Source organism: Diabrotica virgifera, chromosome 10, assembly GCF_917563875.1.
Source record: "Diabrotica virgifera virgifera chromosome 10, PGI_DIABVI_V3a".
NCBI classification, from domain to species: Eukaryota; Metazoa; Arthropoda; class Insecta; order Coleoptera; family Chrysomelidae; genus Diabrotica; species Diabrotica virgifera.
This window is the reverse complement of record NC_065452.1, coordinates 33,232,375-33,249,528: the sequence shown is the minus strand read 5'-3', so window position 1 is coordinate 33,249,528 and position 17,154 is coordinate 33,232,375. Positions and strand designations below refer to the sequence as shown.

Sequence of the window (17,154 nt, the reverse complement as noted above, 5' to 3'; positions counted from 1 at the left end):
TTTATTACATAATACCAAATAATAAAAAAGTGAAGGCTGATAATGTGATTATCCAACGTGAAGTTCTACCTATTTATTGCCCTTCATTTGTCAAACGTTGAACGTAGGCCTCCCCCTTATTTTTCCACTCTTCTCGGTTCAGTGCTAATGCTGTCGATCTGGTCCCTGCGTATCTTTTTAGGTCATCCGACCATCTTGTCTGTGGTCTGCCCCTTCCTCTTTTGTAGTCCCAAGGTCTCCAGTGAGTTATCGTTTCATTCCATCTTCCGTCTCTTTGTCTGCTGTTGTGTCCTGCATATTTCCATTTGGGAGTAGCTGCATGTTTGAGGTTAAGTTACTTTTTCTTAATAAAAAAAGATGAGAAGTGAATAGATTTTTGATTTTATTAACCTAACATTATCTTAAAATTTTTTTCTGGTTTTCATATTCGCACAAATTTTGCAAATGCGGAGGAGAATGCGAATATGCAAAAACATGCGAATATTCGTTACATCACTACGGTGGTCTAGCTATCTTTGTCTGTCGTGCGAGTGTATCTACCAAGAGGTGGGAGTTATGGAACGACACTGACACACAGGCGGCGGTCATTATATTCTAGAGAGAGAAAGCTAAGCGCCGGTAGAGAGAGATAGATAGACCACCGACCCGAACTGCTCAGCGTTACGCTATTTTTCGGACCTTACCTAATCTATGTGTATAATATCTTTGGTATAACCACAACCTTTTTAATGATTGTGCCTACTTAAGGTAGGTGTATATTGCAATAGATAAAAATATAAACAATAAAGGTGTCATGTGACAAACATTGGCGCTAAAGCATTAAATTTGCAGGGAAATAATGGTGAGGAAATGTGTGTATAATTTAACAAACGCAATTTAATGAAGAGAAAAAGATAAAAAACACAAATTTATTCATACAAGTAGTTAAAGATTATACACTGCACGTCATAGAAAACGGGCACCCTAAAAACATTTTTGATGCCGCGTATCTCCTGTTGTCCAATTTAAGTGATTTTTTGAATATGCTATAGCCTTATTCTTTGCAAATATCCTTGTAATAATATTTTTGCTAAACAGGTAAATTTTCATTGTATACCGGGTGTACGAATCAAACTGTGTTTTTTTCTCAAAGTTCTCAACACCCTGTGGAATATTCTAGACTTTATAAAATACTGAAATGAAATCCCGACTATAGCCACAGGTTTTCTGAACATTCTGTTTTGTGATTCATTCTCTTATGTTGGATAATACAAAAGTTATGTACTTTAACAACTAGTCATGTTCTTCATCAGTATAGGTTGTTTGTAAATAAGTGCGACAAACTTTAAGGGGCAATTCTGCATGAAAAAATATTGACCGTTTGCTTTATAAACTTATGTCCGCAAATGCTTCGTTTACGAGATACGGGATGTTAAATTTTTTTACAAACTGATGATTTATTTTATTGCCCTAAAACCGGCTGAGATATGCAAATGAAATTTGGTGGGTTTTAAGACATAGTTATTGTGAATTTTTTGACTTGCAATCAAGAATTTTATATTCACTATTGGCGTGCATATGGGTAAAATGACCGATCATATTACCCGTATGCACGCCAATGGTGAATATGAAATTCTTAATTGTATGTCAAAAAGTGTGCAATAACTACGTCTTAAAATCCACCAAATTTCATTTGCATATCTCAACCGGTTTTAAAGCAATAAATAAATCGTGAGTTTGTAAGAAAAAATTCAACATCCCGTATCTCGCAAACGAAGCATTTGCGGACATACGATTATAAAGCAAACCGTCATTATTTTTTAATGCAGAATTACCCCTTAAAGTTTGTCGCACTTGTTTAGAAACACCCTGTACTGAAAAAGAACATGGCTAATTGTTAAAGTACCTAACTTTTGTATTATCCAACATAAGCGAATGAATAAAAAAACAAGATGTTAAGAAAACCTCAGGCTATAGTTGAGTTTTAATTTCATTATTTTATAAATGCTAGGATATTCCACAGGATGCTGCGAACTTTGAGAAAAAAACACAGTTTGATTCGTACACCCGGTATACAATGAAAATTTACCTGTTTAGCAAAAATATTATTACAGGGATATTGACAAAGAACAAGGCTATAACATATTCAAAAAATTACTGAAATCGGACAAAAGGTTTAGGAGATACGCAACCTCAAAAATTACCCATTTTTTAGGGTGCCCGTTTTCTATGACGCGCAGTTTATAATAGAAAATATAATATTAATATATAATATTAATAATATTTAACGAAAAGATAAAAAACACAAATTTATTCTTACATAATAAGAAATAATAAAAAATTATAATATTAATATACTGGGTGTTTCATTAAGAATTGTCCATATAGTAACTGGAGAAACCTTAGCACAAAATACGAAGACTTAACCTAAAACACTTTAATAAAATAGTCCTCCTTACCGAGATACAAAGTGTTTTATTTCAAATATTCTAAAATGGGTTTAGCCCACGGCTTTAACAACTTTCAATAGTTTTTGTTCAAACTTGACAAATAGTTTACACATGTTAACATACTTTAACTAGTATTAAATGATAGTTTTCTGCTATTACCAGAGGCGTGCTGTAGGGATATATACTTCATTTTCCCCCTCACAATCTACGCCATGTCGTAATAATAATTTCAGCATGTTTTTTGATTCTTCGTTACTTTTTACGTAAATATCATCCTTTTGTCTTAATGCGATAGAGTAAGTAGTTTTCAAGTTATTTGCGTTTAAAGATAATGGATTCGATAAAGATTACAGTCGGAAAAATGAAAGAATACCCATGAACAATCACATCAATCACTTATTTTGTATTTGCTGTCTTTTCTATAAATAACAAATGTTTGTTATAGAAAAAGACAGCAAATACAAAATAAGCGATTGATGTGATCGTTCATGGGTATTCTTTCATTTTTCCGACTGTATGTATTTTAAACAACATTCAATAGATTATCGTGTTTAAAATACATAATCTTATTGAATCCATTACCTTTAAACTCAAATAACTTAAAAACTACTTACTCTATAGGATTGAGACAAGAGATGATATTTACGTAAAAAGTAACGAAGAATCAACAAATCATGCTGAAATGATTATTACGACAGTGGCGTAGATTGTGAGGGGGAAGAGCGGGAAAATGAAGTGTATATCCCTACAGCATGTCTCTGGTAACAGCAGAAAACGATCTTTTAACACCAGTTAAAGTATCTTAACATGTGTAGACTGTTTGTCAAGTTTAAACAAAAAATATTGAAAGTTGTTAAAGCAATGGGCTAAAATCATTTTAGAATATTTGAAATAAAACACCCTGTATCTCGGTAAGGAAGAATATTTTCTTTAAGTGTTTTAAGTTAAATCTTTGTATTTTGTGATAAGGTTTCTTCAGTTACTATATGGACAATTCTTAATGAAACAACCTGTATAATATTAATAATATAATATTACAAACTAATTTATAAAACAATTATTTTTTCTTTGTTATAATTATTGATCACAATATTCATTAGTTTGTTAAAAGGCAACATTTTAAGTTTATAGTAAAGATCGTCAATATGACCGTAGATGGCTTTGACTGACTGTGCAACCTGTACAATCTGAGCAAATCTATCTAAACAGAGTTGTAGGGAGTCTTCATTTAAGATTTGAGCTAGTTTCAATTCTTGTTTGTGTTTCAACTCGTTGACATACGCTAAAATTGGGTTAATAGGTATGATCAAATCTTGAACATTTACTGCTTTTGGTGGAACTGATTTGGGTATTTCCATTATACTAGTTAGTAATGCTAAATGTAGTTTGTTATAATATTCATTGTCCTTTTTATAAATGGGCGCAAGGACACACCATCGTACAAGACCTGCTATGGGTGTTTGAGCCTCCATTGAAATAGCTCCTGCTGGAAGCAAAGCTTGTTTTTGCTGCGCTGCATTACACAGACTTGGATTTTCTGATAACTGAAACAAGAAAAAAATTATGAAGTAAAAATCGATCGTTTTAACCCTAGAAATCGGAGGGGCCAATTTGGCCCCTGTTCCGATTTGAAGTTAATGTAGTTTTTTTATCCGAGGCAATAATAATTTCATATTTTATGACTTTTAATATTATGACACTTATTTAACACAAAAAATATCGTATACTAAATTTATTAAATGGTTGTTCTAACAAATCTACCAGAGAAGTCTGAAGGGATCAAATTGGCCCTGTGTAAGTTATTATTGTTTTCTCGGAAATTCTACGAGTCTTTCTTTTTTCCGTCGAATGGGTAAAATTACATTTTTATGTATGTTTATTTATTGTAAATGGTTACCCTTTATACTGACGCAATAAAGCTACATTTGTTGGTGAACACATTGTCTTGCGGACTTGCGGATAATGGAAAATCAACTGGGGAAAAGGCAAAAATGTTGCGATAGATAACTACTTCACTTCGTTGAAATTGGCCAAGACATTGCAAAAGAAATCAAGTTTTGTAAGTACTTTGAATCATAACTGAAAGGAAGATTGTCTAATAGCCCGATAAGGGAACACACAATTTTACGAAAACCTCCAAAAAAATAAAGGAAGGATGAAAATTTGGGAATAGGTAGTTGAAATTGTCTATTATTAAATAAGAAAAAGTTTACAACTCTACATCCCCTCAATTTTACAAAAATTGGGAAATACGGGGCGAAAAATATTTTCTCAGGAGTGAAAAAATATACGTTCAAAATAGGCCCGAATTGGATAAAATGACTAATTCTAAACAACTTTTGTTCTGTAGAGTTTTTTCACTAAGTCAATACTTTTCGAGTTATTTGCGAGTGAATATGTTCATTTTTACCAAAAAAAAAAAAAATGTTTTTGGACGGTTTTTCGCAGATAACTCAAAAACTAAGTAATCTAGCGAACAAATATTCTTAGCAAAATTATAGCTTATAAAAAATTGAAAAAAATGGTGTAAACGCGAGGTCTGCAGACCCTGTAGAAGCAGAGTTGTAGCTAATGAAAAGTAGGTTCTTCTTCGTCGAATTCCAAATCGAATACTTCAACGTGAAATAACCAAAAGACAGAGCATTTTTCGGGGAAAATTTATTACAACTTTTTTTAAAGTGTTTAAAAAGAGGTTTATTTTTGTTTTAAAAAAAAACTTCTAACAATAAAAATAAGTGAGTTACGCTCAAAATATTGTTGGTCTCTTTTATTTTTTTTTGTACAAAAATCGCGAAAATCGCCCCCTAATTAGCTTCCCAAATAAAATTAATCGTTACCGCTTCACAAGTTACTTTACCTATGTATTGTTTATATTATCTATAAGTTTCATTGGTTCAAAGTTCTCACTTTTTAAAAAAATTGGGTTTAAAATAAAACATTTTTTTTTAATTAAAAAAAATGGAACTGTTCATGGAATTAACTTAAAAATTATTAGTAATACCAAAAATCTTAAAGAGTAATAAAATGTACGTTTTGCTTTCTGAATATTTTTGCTGTTTTGTTTTCTTGTTAGACAAAAATTGGTTATGCTATGGCTGTTCAAAATTTGCCTAAACTCGTGATTAGTTACTCGTTCAAGCCATTTTAACTACAGCTTTTTCAAAGATAGGCACTTTGAACCGATGAAACTTACAGATCATATAAATAATACATAAGCAAAGGAACTTGTGAAGTGGTAATGATAAAATTTATTTGTGATGTTAATTTAGGGGGTGATTTTCGCGATTTTTTTATCAAAAAATAAAAGGGACCAACAATATTTTGAGAGCAATTCACTTACTTTTAATGTTACAAGTTTTTTTAAAAAACAAAAATAAACCATTTTTAAACACTTTAAAAAAGTTGAAATGAATTTTCCCCGAAAAGTGCTTCGTTTTTGGGTTATTTCACAGTGAAATATTCGATTTGGAATTTTATGAAAAAGAACCTACTTTTCATTAGCTACAACTCTGCTTCTACTGGGTCTACATACCTCAAGGATACACCATTTTTCAGTTTTTTATAAGCTATATTTTTGCTAAGAATATTTTTTTCGCTGAAATACTTACTTTTTGTGTTATCTCCGAAAAACCGTCCAAAAACATGTTCTTTTTCGTTAAAAATGAACATATTCACTTGCAAATAACTCGAAAAGTATTGACTTAAGGAAAAAACTTTATAGAACAAAAGTTGCTTAGAATTAGTCATTTTATCCAATTCCGGACTTATTTTGAATGTATATTTTTCACCTTCGAGAGGGGGTTTTCCCTTCCATTTTTGTAAAATGGAGGGGGAGTAGAATTGTAAACTTTTTCTTATATAATAATAGACAATTTCAACTACCTATTCCCAAATTTTCATCCTTCCTTTATTATTTTGGGGTCAGATTGTTCTTTGATCGGGCTATAAGCGTAAAGTGTGAAAATAGAAAATTGTATATTACCCTTATATTCCAGAGCGACAAAAAATGACACTTAGTGAATACCAAGGAAAGAGTGACAAAATGTTATTTTGTTGAGCTCGTTACATCAATCAGTGGATGTTACTATAATATGGAAAAAAACTTCCTGAAACAGTAAATTTTTATAAAACAGACAGACAGGTTGTAGTTACATAATAAAAAATGTAATTTTTCTCACTGAATAATTTAATTTTGCAAAGAATGACAAATTTTCTGATTCGGTTTTTTTTTGGGGATTCCTGTTCAAAAATATCCCCTTAAACAAATCAGAAGGGGCCCGGGATGCCGGGCAAAACAATATTTTTATACAAATTCAAAATTACCTTTTATCCCCGAAAATTGTATTTAAAAAAAAAGGTCTCTTGTCATTTTTTTTTTCAAAAGTTGATGGTTTTAGAGTTATAAGCGATTTAAAATCTGAAAAATGTGAAAATACCTACGCATTTTCGAGGTTTGAAAACTCATATGTAAATTATTAGTTTTCAGGTTGCCAAGTGCCTAAATTGAAGTTTATAAATTCAATTTCAAGATTCTAACGAGTAATCGGGACTTACTTTAATATAGACATAGACCGTTGTTTTTAATTGTTAATTATGCGAGTCCACTCCACTTTTAAGTCGCCGCACATAGCAATTTATGGTGCGTCTCTGTCGCACTTATTATACATATTATACGTACTTATACAAAAAATGCCCAACAAATACTCCACATTTATTAAAATTTTATAACTTATTATTAACATATTTTTTTCTTAATGATTTATTTATTTATTCAATTAATTATTGCCAATGTGCTCATTAAATACGCCAATAAAAACAAATGGTCGAAATTGAAGTAAACTCCGATAACTCATCAGAATCTTAAAATTGAATGTTTAAACTTCAATTTAGGCACTTAACAACTGCAAAAATAATAATGTACACATGAATTTTCAAGCTTCGAAAATCATTATTTTCGCATTTTTCAGTTTATAAATCGCTTAAAACTTGAAATCTATCAAGTTTTTAGAAAAATGACAGAATTTTTTTTTGTATAAGATGACCCAAAAATGCTAAAACATATTTTCGGGAGCAAAAAAGGTGATGTTTTGGATTTATTAAAAAACTGTTAAAAACAATTTCTGCCTAAAAATTTCGCACTGCACCCTTCTGATTTGTTTATTGAATTGGAACAACCAGAGAGGTAGTGTTAACTCCGCACCCCGGAAGTGTCATAGGTTTTCGAAACAGACCCTCAGGAAATATAATTGGTGACCCTGGTAGGGGACTTCAACGGAAAAGTAGGCAATGGAAGATGCCACGACATGGCTGGGCAACATGGCCTAGGAGTAAGAAACGAAAGAGGCGATACTCTAATCAAATCCAATTCTGCCAAAAGAAGAAAATTTTAACCTCTAACACGTTGTTCAAAATACCCAAGATCACCCAGACTATATTACCAAAAAGATACATAAACAGCATTCATATTGTAAAAACTTAGCCTGGTACAGACATTGGAGTCAGATTACAATCCCGTAGTAGGAAAAGTATAAGTTCAGCTAAATAGAATAGAATCTGTAAAAAATGCGAACAAGATCTCAATGAAGTAAACTAAGTCATTTTTAGGGAGAATATGACTTACACCGTTTGACTTCTGAAGCATCCATATGTACATTGAAAAAAAAACTTCAATACTTCTTAAAGAATTCCAACATTACTTTTTTAGCAGGTATTTTCACTTTTAATTCACATAATACACTGACCGGCCAGAAAAACGGGCACCCCACAAAATGGGTCATTTTGATATCTCATATTTCCTAAACCTGTTGTCAGATTTAAGTGATTTTTTTACCATGTTATAGCCTTATTCTTTAACAATATCGATGTAATAATATTGTTTTTAAAAAGTTAAATTGTTATTGTATACTGGGTGTACCAATCAAACTGTGTTTCTTTCTCAAAGTTCGCATGCCCTTGTGGAATATTCTAGCATTTGTAAAATACTGAAATTAAAACCCAACTACAGCCTCAGGTTTTCTTAACCTTTTGTTTTTTGATTTATTCTCTTATGTTGGATAATAAAAAAAAGTTAGATACTTTAACAACTAGCCATGTTCTTCATCAATACAGGGTGTTTCTAAATAAGTGCGACAAACTTTAAGGGGTAATTCTGCATGAAAAAATAATGACTGTTTATTTTCTAAATATACGTCCGCAAATGCTTCGTTTCCGATATACGGGATGTTGAATTTTTCTTACAAACTGACAATTTATTTATTAATCTAAAACCGGTTGAGATATGCACATTAAATTTAGTAGGTTTTAAAAAACAGCTATTGCGCATTTTTTCACATGCAATAAAGAATTTTATATTCTCCATTGGCGTGCATACGGGTAATATTACCTGTATGTACGCCAATGGTGAATATAAAATTCTTAATTCTCAAAACATACCAAATTTCATTTGCATATCTCACCGGATTTAGAGCAATAAATAAATCACCAGTTTGTAAGAAAAAATTCAACATCCCGTATCTCGAAAACGAAGCAGTTGCGGACACACGTTTATAAAGCAAACAGCCATTATTCTTTTATGCAGAATTACCCCTTAAAGTTTGTAGCACTTATTTAGAAACACCCTGTATTCGTCAAGAACATGGCTAGTTGTTAAAGTACCTAACTTTTTTATTATTCAACAAAAGCGAATGAATCAAAAAACAGAATGTTAAGAAAGCCTAAGGCTATAGTTGGGTTTTAATTTCAGTATTTTATAAATCCTAGAATATTCCACAGGGTGTGGTGAACTTTGAGAAAAAAACACAGTTTGATTGCTACACCCGGTATACAATGACAATTTACCTGTCTAGCAACAAAATTGTTACAGAGAAATTGTTAAAGAATAAGGCTATAACATATTAAAAAAATCACTTAAATCGGACAACAGGTTTAGAAAATTCGCGACATCAAAAATGACCCATTTTGTGGGGTGCCCTTTTTTTGTGCCGGCCAGTGTATAAGAAATAATTTACGGTTAATCTAGTAGTTCTTTACAATTACCAATTATTGATTTTTTTGCACCTGAGTGTAGTGATGTTGAAAACGTAACTATTCGTTACAAAGTACTCATTACTTACGAATACCGAAAGTAACGATTACTATACAGAGAAGCAAATCGTTACTTTGATTACTCTGATTAATTCGTTACTTCGTACCAATCGTATCAGAGCAAGTAACGACTATTGTATCTACAACCTATCTACTGAGAAATACGATTTTCGATATGATTACCGGTACTCAAATACAAAAGTAATCAAAGTAACGAATACTGTAAATGATTACTTTAAACAAAAGTAACGATTTGTAACGAATAATCGAAAGTAACTATAATCAACATCACTAGAGTGTAGTTTATCCTGATTAATAAATACTAAAATATCTTACCCATTTCGTAATAGTTTCTATCAGATTATCTGGTGGAAATACTATTTCTTTCATTCTAGCATTATAATAGTTCTCTGTAATGGCAGTTATGACATTTGCAGTAAACTGTGGACAAATCTTCGGCAATAATGTAATCTTATCTAGATTAGTTTTATAAAAGTAAAAATAGTCTTGAACTATTGCGTCAGCCAATTTGCAACTATTTTGAGAACTGTTTCCTATCTGCTGCATCCATGCCCTTGCAGATACTAAAATTTTTGTAGAAGGAATGCCTATCGCAAGGGACACTAACTTGGAAAGCACCTGTATCCTCGAGTTTGCTGTTGTACCACTAAATAATGAAAGAAAGACAGTGTTCCTAGCAGATTCACTAGGCACTGAATCAAAATAATCATACAATGTTTTAACTAATTGGAGCTCTACAAGAGGATTTAGAGGTTGTGGTCTTTTTTCACCTCGTCTATCTACTTCTAAAAAAATGAATTCTGCCATGAGGTTCAGGGCTATATCCATATTCTTTATATCTATATTCTTATTCACACTTGTTGCCATTCGACTGCACATTAATTCGTCTAAAAACAATATTGCAATTAAATAATTAATTATTTTAATTAACCGGAAAGCTACAAAGAAAAAGGAAAGAAGACCCTATTGAATGTGAGACAAGAATAAAGGTAGAACAGCTACAAGACTTGTCAACACGAGATCTATAACAGAGAAAACTGCAAAAAGTACTGAATGAAAACTACATAACACCGGATGAAGACATAGAAGAAAGTTGGAGGAAGATTAGAGATATCAAAATGGCAGCAACGGAAGCACTTGGAGAACGTGAGATAAGTAAACATATATGAAAGAACAGGAAATATAAAATGCCAAGAAAAAAATTTACCTAGAATACAAGTCCAAAAGAACGAGACAAACATATGAAGAATATAAACGAGTAAGAAATGAATTGAACTCAATAGTAAGAAGGAAGAACACATAACATTGGGAAGCATTTTCAAAAGAGATGGAGCACAACTTCTATGGGATGCGAAAGGAAATGTGGAAAATGATGAGAGGTCAAAGAGCAGAGATGAACGAATTGATAGAAGTAAAACATATTGATACAAATACATGGACGACTTACCTAAAAAACCTGTATCAAACAGCTAATCAAGAAAAACTGGAACCACCAGGATTAGAATCGGATGAGCAAACAGAAATTAAAGAGGAAGATATAAACAATGCCTTAAAAAAGATGAGAAATCGAAAAGCTCCTGGGAAAGATGGAATAGCTAATGAACTTTTAAAATACGGAGGTGATATACTTCACAAAGAACTGAATATCCTTGTAAGTAAAATAATAAATAATCAATAGAATATAGAATAGAATAGGAAGAATGGGGCAGACCCCTGTAACTATAGAGGGATAAATTTACTGAGCACTATACTGAAACTTACAACCAAAATACTGATGGAGAAAATAATGGTGTGCATAAATATGTATATCAGATAAACAACAAGGATTTATAAGTGGAAGATCATGTAACGAAGCAGTTTTTGTGATAAGGAAATAGCGGAGAAATCGTTAGAATATAACAAACCATCTTTTTCTGTTGAATTGACCTAGAGAAAGCGTTTGATAGAATACAATTAAAAGATGTGATACACCCACTATATTACAAAAATTTACCACTTGATATCATAAAACTGATAGAAAACATATATGTAAGAAATAAAATAGAAATGAAAGTAAATGAAATAATAACAGAACCCATAGAAGCAAACACGGGAATCAGGCAAGGAGGTTCACTAAGCCCTCTACTGTTTAACATAATCTTGGATGCAATAATAAAATAAGTGAAGAAAAAAAGAGGGTACAAAATGGACGATAGAGATAAAAATACTCTCTTACTCTGATGACATCGTGTTAGTAGCAGAGTAAGAAGACAACCTAAAAAGATTACTGACTGCACAAATTCAATATTAATGCAAAATAAATGAATATGAAAATATCAGCCCAAAAACCAAAAAGCTTAGTAATAGCCAAAGAACCAATAAGATACAAATTGGAGTAAGACAATCAAATTATACAAGTAAAGACTTTCAAATACTTGGGAATTAATCTCTCAGCCGACAACAATATTGAAGAAGATGTAAAATACCAAATAATTAAAGCCAGTAGAATGGTCAGATGCCTAAACTAAATGAGACAATTTGGAATAACCAGGTGCCTAAACTAAATGACACAATTTGGAATAACAAACATCTAAGATTGGGAATAAAGGCCCAAATATACAGGGTGAGCCACGCTCAACAGGACGGAGCCTACCGGGGAAACGGCTAAAGATATTAAAAATTCCTTCTGTAGGAATATGTAGGTCAGTACCGGCTACAAATTAAAATTTGTGAAATATATACAGGGTGTCCCAATTTAGCGTAATGATATAAAGTTATATCTTTTTAAATGGAACAACCTATATTTCACTTTAATTTTGAGTTCTACTGAACAAAATAATGTTATTTTATTCAACATTCCCTATACCTATTTTGGACAGGTTTCGATTTATTTGGGTTTTTCTGAAAGTCTACTATTTGCCAAATTAACTAATTACACATTATCGCACGAATTTTAATCAACGTCTTTTTGTCAGTTAATTATCAACTGTCCATGCTTTATATCAGGATAATAACCATTTGAAACTAATATACAGAGTGTTCGTAATCTGAAGTGTCATTGCTGTACAATATTTTGTATAATTACTTTCTTAACTTAAATGGGACACCCTGTATTTTACTTTAATTGTGAATTCTAATCAAAAAAATAATATAACTTTATTAAACAATCCCTATACCAATCTTTGATAATTTTTGATTTATTTGCGTTTTTTTGAAAATGCACTATTCTTGAAATTAATTAATTACACTTTATTTTACACTTTATTACATAAAGTTCTACTCTATTTTAAACAAAACACCCTGTATTTGAATGCTGTAACAATTATTATAATCAAACTATTATAAAATTTTATATTAAAATGTAGTATCTTCAGATCAGAGAATACAACATAGATTCTTGAGATCATGTGCTTACTATACATAAACTATCATTGTCAATCACGATTATTCTTTTCTTGAACAACAGTTGTCCCTACCTCCACTTAAGGTACGCCGTGACATAGCAGGTGCTGTTTTCATTGTTAGGATCATAAATGGACTTATAGATTCTCCCAATCTTTTAAGTCAGATTAATTTTAATGTTCCTTATCAAGCTCTCCGTTACCATAATATGTTTAAAATACCTTTCCATAGAACATTGTATGGCGTTCACAACCCACTTGATAGGTATATGGGTTTGTTAAATAATTACGAACTTGATTTATTTAATATAACTCTAAATCAATTAAAAACATCTCTTGCTCTGTGATGTTATTTTTATACTCTTAAGTGTTATGTTTGTATGTTGTATATTTTTTTGTAGTCAATATTTATGTTATATATTAATTTTCGTGACATATGAAATTTTTCAGTGTTTTTATACTTTTCTAACTCTCTATTTTTTAGATTAATTAAGTCATATTTAACACATTGAATTTATTATTACCTTTTGGAAATGTATTAATATTTAACTGTAATTTTTCTGTTAATGGGGTTATCCCGTATAATAATAATAAATAATAATAATAGATCTATTTGCATTATGTTACCTGGAACATTAAATGTCGTTAATTACATAGCTCATTATACATAATAAAGAATGCCATGAAAAAACAAAAGGTACCTAGCTGTCAAATTAATAGTCAAACTATTAACTGTATTGCTTTCAATTAATAGAAATGGCAGATTATTCAATTGAAGACCGAGTAAATATGATTTGGGTGAATGTGATCAAAACAGTTTGTTAGCATCAAGAGTCTATGATGAGAGATTTCCCTTAAAACGCCATCCTTGTAAAGAGGTATTTGAAAGAGTCTTAACAAGGTTTCGTGAAACTGGCAGTGTTGTTTATACTAAACTAAAATTGATAAATCCCATAACTGAAGATGAAAATACTGAATTAGAAGCTATTCAATCAGTTATTGAAAATCCAAATACAAGTACAAGGACGATGGCCAGGGAAATTGAAGTAAGCCAAACTAGTATACGCAGAATCCTTAAAAAATATAAATATTACCCATACCATATTCAAATGCATCAGCATTTGTATGGAACTGATTTTGAACGTAGGTTAGAGTTTTGTTTATGGTTTCTAGACAAAACGGGAGCAGATCAACATTTTTTTGATAAAATTTTGTTCACTGATGGGTCTACTTTCCATAATAATGGACTGGTGAATCGACATAACTTTCACTATTATAATATGGAAAATCAACATGAATATAGATGTAATGTTTGACAAAACCGATGGTCCCTTAATGTATATGGTGGAGTAACAGAAGAACATGTGATAGGACCATATTTTTTTAATGGCCATTTAAATGGACAAGTTTTTAAGATTTCTATGAAGAGACTTTTGGATACTTTTGCAAAATATCTCTTTAAATATTAAAAGAACAATAATATTTCTGCAGCTAAACGGTGCTCCAGCACATTACACGCGTAATGTTAGAGAATATTTAGACAGAAAATTTCCCAGAAAGTGGATAGGTAGGGGTGGTGCTGTCAATTGGCCCCCTAGATCACCTGGGTTAACATCAATTGACTTTTTTTGGGGATATATTAAAAGTTTGGTTTATCAAACTCCACCTACAACCCCTGAAGACATGAAAACGCGTATTCGTAATGCGTTTGCAACAGTTACTCCAGAAATGTTAAGAAAAGTAAAACAAAATTTTGAACACAGAGTGAGGTTATGTATTGAATAAAATGGACACCACTTTGAACATTTAATGTAAATTAATTTTTTCCAGTGTGTTTTGTTTAACTTTATGTAATAAAGTGTAATTAATTAATTTCAAGAATAGTGCATTTTTACAAAAACGCAAATAAATCGAAAATTATCAAAGATAGGTATAGGGATTGTTTAATAAAGTAATATTATTTTTTGGATTGGAATTCAAAATTAAAGTAAAATACAGGGTGTCCCATTTAAGTTAGGAAAGTAATTATACAAAATATTGTACAGCATTGACACTTCAGATTGCGAACACTCTGTAGATTAGTTTCAAATGGTAATTACTCTGATGTAAAGCATGAACAGTTGACAATTAACTGACAAAAAGACGTTAATTAAAATTCATGCGATAATGTGTAATTAATTAATTTCACGAATAGTACATTTTCAGAAAAACCCAAATAAATTGAAACCTGTCAAAAATAGGTATAGGGAATGTTGAATAAAGAAATATTATTTTGTTAAGTAGCATTCAAAATTAAAGTGAAATATAGGTTGTTCCATTTAAAAATATATAACTTTATATCATTACGCCAAATTGGGACACCCTATATATATTTCACAAATTTTAATTTGTAGCAGGTACTGACCTACGTATTCCTACGGAAGGATTTTTTAATATATTTAGCCGTTTACCCCGTAGGCTCCATCCCATTGAGCGTGGCTCACCCTGTATAAGTCAGTTATTAGGCCAGTTATGACTTACACAGACGAAACAAGACCAGATATAAACAAAACACAAAGACATCAGGAGACCAATGAAATGAAGATCTTAAGAAGGATTGCTGGAAAAGGACTAGAGGACAGGGTAAAAAGTGAGGAAATCAGAGGCATATTATGTCGGGTAGACAATACAAATACCTGGGTAAAGAACAGAAAAGAAGAGTGGAATCACCACACAAGCAGGTTGTCTGAATCAAGGATATTAAGAATAGCCAGGGACAAGTCACCGTTAGGAAGAAGAAGTATAGGACGCCCAAGGAAAAGATGGAATAACAATTTAGGGCTTAGGTTCAGAATGAAAGGCACCGTTGAAGAAAAACATGCAGTACCTACTGCCTATATAGAAGAAGATTTATGTATTTTAAAAAATCATATTCCTTACTTATTTTGTGCAGGGCTTCTTTTGAGCACTGAGGAAATTCTAGTTTCCTCAAGCTTTGCTTCAAGCTCCTTACATCAACAGACATTTTCTCAGACAAACACAGACCACCACACTTTATACTTTAACCGGATAAGCAAAAAAACTGTGCTTTAACTTTATACTATCTACTATATTATTTAGAGCCAATCGGCCAATCTGGCGTCTCGCGTCTCTGGATGGAAGTCTGAGTCTGGAATGGAAATAACAATAACAAACAATTCTGTCTAAATCCTGACCCACTACTTTCTGCCGTGTAATTTGGGTTGCCTGTATTAACCATACCCCTTTAAAAATTCCCATAAGAGGCATTCCCATTAAGAAGAATATGAATCAAATATCAAATACATATGTAGTACCTTTTTGTAGATGTACATATTTAAAAATGAAACTGAAAAGTTATTACTATAAAGAGTGATATTTATGTAGGTACCTATACTGTGGCTTGACTAAAATAAAACAACGATTAGATATAAAAAAAATTTTATTAAATACAAATAACAAAAAACCAATTTTATTAAACTTGGGACTTGGGACCCCCTCTGTGGATCAGTGGTAAGAGCGCCTACCTTTGGATCGAAAGGTCCGAAGTCCGAATGGTCGTGAGTTCGAATGTCACCATGGTCAGACATTTTTCGTTCATTATAAATTAACGAATGAAAATTGTTTCTGTCCTTGTGGGATCGGTACTCGGAGGGACCGCAGACGTTCGGATACAATTAACGTCTCTTTGCAAAGGCAATGACGTCGACTTTGCAAAGTAACAAGACACTTACTCAGCACACACACTACACGTGACACTATAGGTACCTACCTAACTGCAAAAATTCACCGTACCTACCATGCCAATGGCCATTAGTTATGTCGAGGCAAAAACAACTTATGAAAATTTTTGGGTAATTTTTTCTTCATCCACTCTTTTTGCATTTGAATATTTTATATTTTTAACTTGGTATCAGAGCTGATATGGGCAGTACCTATTTCAAAACTTAAATACTCTTTGTAAGTATGTACGTATTTAAAACTTTTGACTTTAGAGTAAGTATGTATTTAAATTTTGAAATACGGCCCATTAGCTCCGATACCAAGTTAAAAATATGAAATGTACCCAAAAATTACTTGGGTATGTACATTTTTAGTATTTAAATACAATACGTTTCATCGGTATTTGTTTATGATACTTTCCCAAGTCAAGATAGGTACAGATCACTCTTTATAGTAATAACTTTTCAGTTGCATTTTTAAACACATCTTACAATGGTAATTTTTCAAGTGGTTATTTAAAC

General features: G+C 31.6%; 1 protein-coding gene across 1 annotated transcript; it reads right to left on the bottom strand.

Annotated features, from left to right (window-relative positions):
* Nucleotides 1–894: 894 nt before the first annotated feature.
* Nucleotides 895–16,082, bottom strand: LOC126893202 (integrator complex subunit 15-like). The gene is made up of 3 exons (XM_050663168.1): nucleotides 15,833–16,082; nucleotides 9,849–10,420; nucleotides 895–3,973 (listed from the first exon to the last, which is right to left on the bottom strand). The coding sequence occupies exons 1-3, from the start codon at nucleotides 15,915–15,917 to the stop codon at nucleotides 3,476–3,478; spliced, it is 1,155 nt and encodes a 384-aa protein (XP_050519125.1). The 5' UTR covers nucleotides 15,918–16,082; the 3' UTR covers nucleotides 895–3,475.
* Between the last annotated feature and the right edge of the window lie 1,072 nt (nucleotides 16,083–17,154).

Excerpts from the sequence above, each read along its gene's own strand:
- LOC126893202 (XM_050663168.1), bottom strand. The coding sequence starts at position 15,917 with ATGTCTGTTGATGTAAGGAGCTTGAAGCAAAGCTTGAGGAAACTAGAA. Across the intron at positions 10,421-15,832 it reads AGAAGCCCTGCACAAAATAA|ACGAATTAATGTGCAGTCGA; the intron begins GTAAGGAATATG and ends TATTGTTTTTAG. Across the intron at positions 3,974-9,848 it reads TAGAAACTATTACGAAATGG|TTATCAGAAAATCCAAGTCT; the intron begins GTAAGATATTTT and ends TTCTTGTTTCAG.